This window comes from Carlito syrichta, unplaced genomic scaffold (assembly GCF_000164805.1).
Source record: "Carlito syrichta isolate Samal-C Ts95f unplaced genomic scaffold, Tarsius_syrichta-2.0.1 Scaffold311496, whole genome shotgun sequence".
Lineage (NCBI taxonomy): Eukaryota > Metazoa > Chordata > Mammalia > Primates > Tarsiidae > Carlito > Carlito syrichta.
Window position 1 is genome coordinate 178,126 of NW_007255592.1, and position 9,712 is coordinate 187,837.

The 9,712-nt window shown below is 52.3% G+C and overlaps 1 protein-coding gene across 2 annotated transcripts; it reads left to right on the forward strand.

Moving 5' to 3' along the window:
* The first annotated feature begins 3,595 nt into the window (after positions 1 to 3,595).
* On the forward strand, positions 3,596 to 8,158 carry DNAL4 (dynein axonemal light chain 4). 2 transcript variants are annotated; one of them, XM_008068721.2, is made up of 4 exons: positions 3,654 to 3,866; positions 5,451 to 5,534; positions 7,020 to 7,118; positions 7,572 to 8,158. In XM_008068721.2, the coding sequence occupies exons 1-4, from the start codon at positions 3,798 to 3,800 to the stop codon at positions 7,578 to 7,580; spliced, it is 261 nt and encodes an 86-aa protein (XP_008066912.1). In that variant the 5' UTR covers positions 3,654 to 3,797; the 3' UTR covers positions 7,581 to 8,158. The 2 variants fall into 2 exon arrangements, with proteins under 2 accessions (XP_008066911.1, XP_008066912.1); XM_008068720.2 differs by having other exon boundaries at positions 3,596 to 3,866; positions 7,020 to 8,158.
* Positions 8,159 to 9,712: the final 1,554 nt, after the last annotated feature.

Sequence of the window (9,712 nt, forward strand, 5' to 3'; positions counted from 1 at the left end):
CATTCACCTCAGCTCCCAAGGCACGGGATTACAGGCTCAGTCTTATTCCCAATTTCCAGATGAGAAAACTGAGGCTTAGAGAGGTAAGCACCTGTTTAAAACAGAACCAAGATGTGAATTCAGATCTGCCTGTAAGAGCCTGCATTCAAAACTGCCATGGCATGCTCCGAGTGTGTTCTCCAGTCCCTCAGATGTGTGGTGGGTGGTAAAGGGTGGCAAGTCATGACCTAAGTACGGGCTGAGAATATTCCCGGCATTGAGTAGCTGCTCCCCACCCCCAGGGAGCTGACAGACACCTTTGGCCTTGTTTCCCAGAATCTATTCATTTTTCCCCATCGCTTTCAAATACCTAACCCTCTTATTATTTTGATTCTTACCAAATGCTTCAGAGCAAAGTAATAAATGGTGACCGAGGTCAGCACCACAAAATAACGTGGGATATTGGGACCAGGCACATTGACTTTGGCAAGGCTAGGAGATAAGGGGGGCCCTTGTCTTCCTGTTGTCAGGAATAGCCTCACATCAGACATGGGCGAGGCTGTATAAAGCACACAGAGGGGCCCTCGGTGAGGAGGAGAGAGAGGACAGAGGGAACAAGGCTGCCCTGGCTTTATGTGCCATGATGGGCTGAATGGGATGGTGTTGAGCTTCAAGTATCCAGGCCGTGGGCACACTTATGTTATTAAAGGCTCTCTTGGCCTGGCACGACTTCTTTCTGGCCTGAAGCGTTCAGACACACACCCATTTGATTGATAAGGTTATTAAAACCTCTAGTTCTGCTATTTTTGATAGCCTTCTTTCAGCAGGATTTTTAAATCATGGCTAAATGACTCTAGCTGTACTATAATGAATGATACAGCCTTATAAAAAAGTCCCCTGCCTTTCTGTATTTGGAAACACATCATCTATAACCCTTCCTTTTTATTCTGTAAGTCTCATCCCTTTGGATCCCCAGAAGCATATATAGTGGTTAGGAAGAGCTCCTTGCAGCCGTAGTTCTTGGTAAACTTGCTGAAAATGTTGACCAAGTCCTGGCTGATACAATGGAGGCAGTAGAGAGCTATATGATACTAGTGCAGAGAGCTTTACAGTTTCCCAACATGCATACCCTTGGGGCTTGCAGCAGCTTTCTGAGAATGTGAAGGTGGGATTTAGCATCCCATTTCATAAAGGAGGAAACTAAGGCTTATGCCAGACCCAAGGTTACAAAGCAAGGAAGTAAGCAGAAGTCATTTCCACTCTAGAACTGGTATTCATACCTAAACATCCTAGCTTCATGGTCCTCCACAGTTCTCTTCAAGGTGCTGCCCAGGTAGCCGTCCCAGTGCCTGTTTCCCTCTTGTTCCTGAACAGTGGGCTTTGGTAATACCCTTGAAATTGAGTGACATTTCAAGAGGGTTGGAGCAGAGTTTGGGCAGCTGTCATGGCATCTGACTTTGAGGGCACTTGTGCACAAATGGCTGTCATTTTCCTTCCTGGCTCTTCCATGCCAGCACTTTTTGTCCCGAAGGATAAATTGAGTCAAAGTCTTTAAATGGAAGATGCCTAAGTAGCTGCTTCCACATTTTAAGTTGTTCCCACTTCTTAGAGGAGAGCAAACAATTGTGCCCTTGTCCTTTTATCCTTGTTGTAGTCACCACCTCTGACACACCCGTGTGAACATGCAGGAGGAGGCAGTAAGCTAGGAGGGTAGGGTGGACTTGGAGATGGACCGTAACGTTAATGAGCAAAGACAAAACAATTCACTGGTTTTTGTGAAATACGAAACCTGACCAGAAAGCATAATGAGATGATGCTTGGTAATTTGCCATCTTATATATAGAGACAAACAAAAACTGCTAATATCTGAGTGATACAAATGCCCAGAATTGATGAGATAAGTGGAACCATCTGTCCACTGGGAAATTGAAAAATATCAATGTTATGGGATGGTGGAGTCTGTGCCAGACTTCTCGCCTCACTCGAGGAAGCCGACCAAGTGGTGTGACACCGAGGGCTTCTGCAGCAGCAAAGAGCAGGATACAAGTGAGAGAACAGTCCAGAAAGAGTACCCAGAAGGCCTGAGGCTTGGCCAAACCAGAGCCAAGTTCACATGAGAACGGTAGATGCCAAAAGGGAAGAGCAAACATTAATCTCCCTGCTGGGATCACAAGAGCCACACCAGCGGGCAGTTCACAAATGCATTTTGACTGCCCACATTGTGCCCATAGGGAGGCTCTATGGATAGGGGTTAGGAGTGCCCATGCTGGGGGCTGGTCCTGGATCTGGATCCTAGCTCTGTCCCTAACCAGCTGAGGATCTCAAGCCAGTGACCGGTGAGCTTCTGCCTCTGTCCTTACAGGACCTAACTCTTAGGGTTGGTGCAGCAAAAAAGCTGTGTAGAAGCACGTAAATGCACTAGTAGGAGGAAACTTGCCAACTGTCACCTGTCATTACCTGCCCGTTAGTTACCATGCTAGGCATCTTGGGCTTCCATGACTGTGCAGTGGAAGCAAATTCAATTGGAAATGTGAAAAATACTGGAATAACATTATTTGGCTGTATTTGTCCAATATAGATCATTAAAAAGGGCTTAGCAACATGGGGATTTGTATTCATTAATATCAGTACTTCTCCTGAGATAAAAAGCTCTTTGAATTATAGGATAATTTGAACTTAGAATGAAAGAGAAATGCCAGGATTTCCAGCAGTGCTCCCAATCATCTAAAATTCAGGCCCATCTCTTTAGGAAAAGCTCCTTCAAGGCCGGGTGTGGTCCCAGCACTTTGGGAGGCGGAGGTGAGAGGATTGCCTGAACCCAGGGGTTTGAGACCAGCCTGGACAACTTGGTGAGACCTTGTCTCTACAATAAATCAAAAAATTAGCTGAGCATAATGGACAGACCTGCAGTTCCAGCTACTTGGAAGGCTGAGGTAGAAGGATGGTCTGAGCCCAGCAGGTTGAGGCTGCAGTGGCTGTGAGCATGCTGCTGCACTCTGAGCAACAGAGAGAGATGCAACTTAAAAAAAAAAAAAAGCCCCACCTATTTAGGAACAGCCCTATGATATAGATGTGAGTGTCCCATGTTCCTGACCAGGAATCTGAGACTCACGGCCATACTGCTGTTGAGTAGTTGAACCAGCACCAGTGCTCAGGCCTCCAGCTCCTGGGCCAACCAAATAGGATAGGATGGCCAGAGGAGGAATAGGCAGGAGCAACCAGGAAGCCAGATGTGCCGAGGACACAGAACAGCGCTATTCCATTCCCCTGAAGATTAGGGACCTTGCTTGACTCTAAACCCAGATTGTCAGTGGTGAACTGAGCACTTGACTTCCTAATCACATGCTCTGGGAAGAAGGACCGTGTATATAGTGGGCATGCAGAGACGTTACATTTGTTCATTGCTAGCTCGAGGCTCCATCCTGCAGGCCTGGCCCACAGTCAGTATTTGTCTTGATAATGACAGTGTGGGCTTGCAGCATCGTACCAGTGTGTTCTTAACCAGGTCCCAGCATCTCATGTTGACTCATCCTCGTCTGCAGACTTGCTGGCCATTTGAGAAAGGATGCGGAGGAGTTAAGATGGGGAGGTGTCAAATTGTTACTGAGACATTTCTAATTTGTGATCTATAGTTTTAAAGCCAACTCTTTTTTCCTGGTTTTTCCTGTTTTCTACAGCACCCCCTGGGGAAAGACATTTTCTGCTCCCACCAAGTTGGCAGGGCCTGCTTCCTGAGTCTCCTGGGTGTGTCTTAATTGCCAGTCCCAGCACCTCCTGAGCGCCCCGCTCTTTCCTCCAGTGGCCACAGTGGAAGGATCATGGGAGAAACAGAAGGGAAGAAAGATGAGGCTGATTATAAGCGACTGCAGACCTTCCCTCTGGTCAGGGTAAGCCCCAGGGGAGGGAGGCAGGATGGCCAGCAGGGCCCACACAGCCTGGAGAGAGGTGGGTGGCATTTGTCCCCTGCAGGATGGCAGTGGGAGGAAGTAAAGAGGCTCAGACCTAGAAATCTAGGAGTCAACAGTGATTCATTTTTCATTCATTCATTCATTCGCCAAGTATTTATTTAGGCCACCTACTATATGCCGGGCACTGTTCTAGGCACTGTGGAGATAGTGAACAGGACAGACAAAGGCCTGGTCCACATGAAAGAAATGTTTAAAAAACATAATTGCAGGCAGTAAGTGCTATAAAGAAAAACAAAGCAGGTGTAAGGGGCTGGAGAGCAGAGGTTAGCTCCTGGAGAGGTTTCAGACCTGCATAGAGTTAGGGGAATATGCCAGGCAGGGAGACGGCAGGCACAGGAAGCCCATGTGGGAATGAGCCTGGCACTTGAGGAACCGAGAGAAGGCCGGCGTGGCCGGGAGGCAGTACTGAGAGGGGTGGCAGGATGCGTGGGTCAGCGCAACAGTGGGGCCAGACACCCTGGGCTGGCCAGCCACCATGGAGAATACAGTGGAAAAGGGAGGTTCTGTCTGGAGTTGAAAGGGGAGCAGTAGGGGGTTTTCAGCAGAGGAGTGTAGGATCTGCTTTATGTTGTTAAAAGATCCTTCTGGCTGTGTGAGGAGAAAGGAATTTAGGGTACCAGAGGGGAAATGGGGAGACCACTGAGGATGCCACTGTGTCCTCGAGTGGAGGTGGGAGACATGACCAGATTCAGGACACACCCTGAAAGTATAGGCAGTAAGGCAAGGCTCACTGCTGGCATGGAAGCTGGGTATTGGATGCCAGGAGTCCAGGATGACTCCTCAAGTGTGTTTTTTTCTGAATAGTGGGAGAAAGATGGTGTTTGTTACCAGGAAAGGGAAGAGAAAGGAAGAATGGGTTTGTGGAAATCGAGTTATTTTTTGGCGTGTAAGTGAGGTTATCAAACGGGCACTTGGACAGAGGAGTCTGGAGCCCACAGAAGGGGTTAGAGCCAGGAAGGAAAGGGCAGGAACTCTCCCATGCAGAAGACACATAGGGTGAGGAGGATGAGATCCCCCAGAGCAGAATAGCTGCAGGAAGAGGGAGTATGGGGTCCAGGGCCCTCCAGTAATTAGGAGGAGGAGGGGATGCAGCAAATCAATGGAGAAGGAGCAGCCAGGAAGGCAGAAGGAAACCAGGGGCTCCCAAAGGCCGCCATGCTGCCTCCTCAACTTCTGGGTGAGAATCCATTGGAAACCATTTCCATAGCCAGCATCCCTCTGTGCCTGGGCCGGCCTTCTTCCCTTGTCTGTTGGCTGGAACATGGTACCCATGAAGCCTCTGCCCTGCAGGGGGCCTGGGCCCGAGAGCTCACCGGGCTCAGTGCAACTCCACACCCCTTCTGCCCCAACTGCAGGCCCTCAGTCAAGAGATGAGTCGCCTGCCCAGGGCTGTCCCAGGAAGCCCCTGGTGTCCATGCCTTAAGCGTGGGACAGAGAGGCCAGCCAGGAAGGCCAGGTCATGGGCTAAGCCTCTCTCTGTTTGTCACCCCTGCCTGTCTCTAGCACTCGGACATGCCAGAGGAGATGCGAGTGGAAACCATGGAGCTATGTGTCACAGCCTGTGAGAAATTCTCCAACAACAACGAGGTATTGCCATCAGTGCAGGCGGCCCCTCGTGCCTTTGCTGACCCCTGTGGGTGAGCAGAGTGGCCCCAGCTCCCTGCAGTCAGCTCCAGAGAGCCCTCTAGGACAGGCCAGAGCCTTCCTTGCACGTGCTCACCGTCTGGGGAAGGCAGGGAGAGAGGAGGCTGGTGCTGACTCTGGGCACCCAGTGCCAGAGGGAGCAAAGCCAGAGAGGTCACCATGGTGCCCCGACCCTTGTCCCACCTCAGGTGGGCTGCTGAGTCGGGTGCCTTTCCCCATGGCTCCACCCAGCAGTGAGCAGAGGCCTGCCAGGCATCCACTCATGTCTCCATTCATCCATTCACAAAGATGTTGAACACCACCTCTGCACAGGCACTGTCAGGCACTGTCAGGGGTACAGGGCATACGGCCAGTAGGCATCTACGCAGGAATGCCATTCGTCAACCTGGCGAGGAGCGAGAAAGAAATCAATCATAATGGTCTGTGAGGAGGCAGGTGCTGGCCAGTAGGAGCCCAGGCCTTGGGTCAGCCAGGCCCGAGTTCAGATTCTGTCTCCAGCCCCTCCCAACTCTGCACCCTTAAACAAACCACTTCCTATCTCTGAGTCCAGCTTCCTAGTTTGCAAACTGGCCGAGGGGCTGGGGGGGATACCTTACTGGACCAGTCACTTACTGATGGGGACAAAGTGTACAGCATGGTGCCTGGCACTGTGGTTGGTACATATCAGGCGCCCGAGCCGGGTACTCACCCTGCCAAGACAGGGTGCTCTTCCCCTCCTTAGACCTCTTCATTGGTTGTGGGAAGTTTCTGTCTCTCTCTCATTTTTTAAAAAATAGAAGCAAAGCCTTGCTGTATTGCCCAGGCTGGTCTTGAACTCCTGGGCTCAAGCGATCCTCCCACCTTGGCCTCCCAAAGCACTACGATTATAGGCGTGAGCCACCATGCCCAGCCACTGGGGGGAAGTTTCTTGAAAGAGGGAGCACAGGAAAAAATGGACGGTTGCCATGGCTAGGGGAGCAGTCAGCTCCTCCTTGGAGTCCGCCGAACATATTAGGCAGCTCACAGTGATGATGATTGCCCTTCACAGTCTGCAGTGTGCTCTTCCATCCATACATTCAGTTAGTCCTGAGAACAGCCTGGTGCCCCGGCTGTTCAGTTTACTAATGAGGCAATCAGTACCTACTCGGGAAGCCAACACTAAGCCAGGCCTCCAGACCTAATACTTGCTTCCCTGCCTCAGCCAGCTTCTTCTTAACTGCTGAGGTAATGTCTGAGGTAGCTTTCTGTCCCTGTGTCATAGCCCTGGCAGGAGGTAGCCTGCGTGGAAACCCTTTCTAAAGGTTCTGTGAGCAGGAAGACAACAGAACTAGGACAGCAAGCCTTGCTCTTGCCAAGACCTCGGTGCCAGACTCCTCCTTCCTGGAGAGGGACCTGACTCGTGCCCACTCTTGCCCCCACCCCATCTGATGAGCGCCCTCTTCCTTCCAGAGTGCCGCCAAGATGATCAAAGAGACCATGGACAAGAAGTTCGGCTCCTCCTGGCACGTGGTGATTGGCGAAGGCTTTGGGTTTGAGATCACTCATGAGGTGAAGAACCTCCTCTACCTATACTTCGGGGGGACCCTGGCTGTGTGTGTCTGGAAGTGCTCCTGACACTGTGGCCCCTGCCCCTGCCCCCATCCCCTGCAGGGTCTCTCTCTGCCGTTCATCTGGGATGGGGGGCAGCCCCAGGCAGGTCCTGGTTTTTCCAAGGAGAGTTGGGGTCTTTTCTTTTTGTCCTTGTGTACCAGTGTCCTGAGCCACGCCCAGTGTGTGAACTTGTTGACATTTCCATCCCAGGCTCTCGGTCACATCACTTAGAGTCCCAGGGTGTTGACAGGGCAGCAGGCGGTGGTCTCTATGGAGAAATGTGGGCGAGGAAGTGTGACAGGGTGAAGGAGGTGGGGGTGGGATTTTCTCACAAGGATGTGCCAGTCCCACCTTTCTTGAGGGCTGCTCTCCCCTCACATCCTGGGAGCTCCACTGCTCTTCCGTCCCCAGTACTGCTAGGAGCTGTCTGCTGTCCTTGTCATCAGTGACCATATGAAAATGGCCCCAGGAAGGATCTTCTCCTCTCAAGGGACACAGGCAGCTTCTTTCCTTGTCCTCTGGGGAAGTCCTGAGCCCGCAGAAGCCCCTTCCGCCAGCCTGAACAGACCACTGCGTCTCACAGGCCAGCAGCCCCAGGCCCCAGCCCTGGCATGTGGACCAAGCCGTCGCCCCCCATCCTCTCCTCTCTGCCCACCGCCAGGCACGAACCTTGACACTGCCTCGACCCACACAGTTGAGAGCCACGGGCTGGGTGTGGGAACTGCTCCACACAGTTCTCCAGGTGTCACTGAGCCTGTGGTGAGACACGGGCCAGGAGTGCGCTCACCATGAGGCCTGCTTCCGCAGGGAAACCTGGCTGCCAGTTACCTATCATCAGGGACCGCATGCTGATTTGTACTGTTATCTCTGCTGGGTTTTCTATATTCTTTTTCGAGTGTGGGGAGAAGGGTTTTAGTAGAAGGGTGAATTGTATTTTACACAGCGGTCTTATTTATATAAATGTCTTGCTTTTTACAATTAAAATTACCAAAAGCTGACCTCAGTCTATAGTCTCTTGAGGTTGGGGGGAGACGTGATCAGGCTTGAGTGGGTTCCAGGAGCCCAGAGATATTCTCGTTACATTTCTTTTTTTTTTTTTTTTTTTTTTGAGTTGGTGTCTCATTCTGTCACCCAGAGTAGCATACTCACCGCCATTCCAGTGTCGAATTGCTAGGCTCCGGTGATCTTTCCGCCTCAGCCTTCCAAGTAGCCGGAACTACAGGCGCATGCTACCACGCCCAGCTCATTTTTTTAAAATTTATTGTAGCGACAAGGTCTCACCAAGTTGCCTGGCTGGTCTCGAACCCACGGGCTCAGGCAATCCACTCGCCTCAGCCTCCCGAAGTGCTGGGATTACAGGCTGAGCCACTGAGCCCGGCCTCTCTCGTTAAATTTCAAGGCTGCTGGAAGCCCCTGACTGAAGCACAGCCCGGTTCCTGATGCCCAGCCCTGCCCTTGTCACTATTATGTCACTGAGGTTGGAGACTGAGTGCAGTTGAATGGGGCCACGTGGACACTGATGCCCTTGGTGGCCAGACTGCGCTGCTATAAAGGTATTCCAGACCCATGGAATTTAGTTCAGTTCAACAAATGTTTACTCAGCAGCCACTGGTGCCAGGCCCCAGGATCAGGGGATACAGAGATGGAGAAGCCACAGATCTGACCTCAGTGAGTGAACAGGCGACTGCAGAGGAACGCTGGGCCTGTCATTTCAACCGACGACGTGAAAAAAGACAGGATCGAAGATAGTATAAGGCATTTGGGGTGGGGGGGCGGGCTCCAAGTCCAGCCTGGGAGTAACAGGGGTCTCTAGTGGAATGAAGCCTGAACACAGACGTATGAAGGAGGAGCGAGATTTTATCAGGGGAGAGGGCTGCTCCAGGCCAAGGGGCAGTAGAGTAAATGTAGCCCACGAGAAGTGGCTCAGGGACAGGGCCACAGGCAGGGTCACGAAGCTCCTTCAGCTCAGGAGATGGCCCCCGAGTCCGAGTCTCAGACCTTAACATGCTGGATGTGGGCAGAGCAGGGGCAGCCTGCCTTCCCCATGTGCCTCCAAGGGGCCCTCCCGAGATGGCCCACCTAGGACACTCAGACCTGGAGCCAAGGCCCAGCCCAGTCCCACCCTTCTGTAACAAGATCTGTCGACAGATCCGCAGGGCCTAACTGCAAGCAGTTGCAGTTTGCTCAAAGCCTGGTGTGGGCAAGGAGGGAGACTGCTGCGGGGCGTGCATCCTGAGACGAGCACTGTGCGGCAGGTGGAAGGGAGGGAGAAGGAAGTCCCTGCCCCGCCGCTGACCATCTGCTCGGTGGCTTCAGAGCCAGTCCTAGCTCTCTGGGACTTGGGGGATAGGGCCTCTCCTTGACCTCAGGCCCGCCCTGGCCAGAGCCTGGTGCACACCAGTGCTGCTGGAGGGTCTGGCTAGCCGCACAGATGGGAGCGAAAGGAGAGAGGCGGGGGTGGCATGGGAGGTGGGGATGGGCGCTGGGGCCTGGAATAGCTCCGGCTGATTAACCGCCTGCTTTGCATCTGTTCTCTCCTCTGCTGCACGTGG

What these genes read in the sequence shown, in the direction of transcription:
- DNAL4 (XM_008068720.2), top strand. Translation starts at nt 3,798, where the DNA reads ATGGGAGAAACAGAAGGGAAGAAAGATGAGGCTGATTATAAGCGACTG. An exon ending in AGACCTTCCCTCTGGTCAGG is followed by an intron (nt 3,867 to 5,450) that starts GTAAGCCCCAGG and finishes GCCTGTCTCTAG; the next exon opens with CACTCGGACATGCCAGAGGA. An exon ending in AATTCTCCAACAACAACGAG is followed by an intron (nt 5,535 to 7,019) that starts GTATTGCCATCA and finishes TCTTCCTTCCAG; the next exon opens with AGTGCCGCCAAGATGATCAA.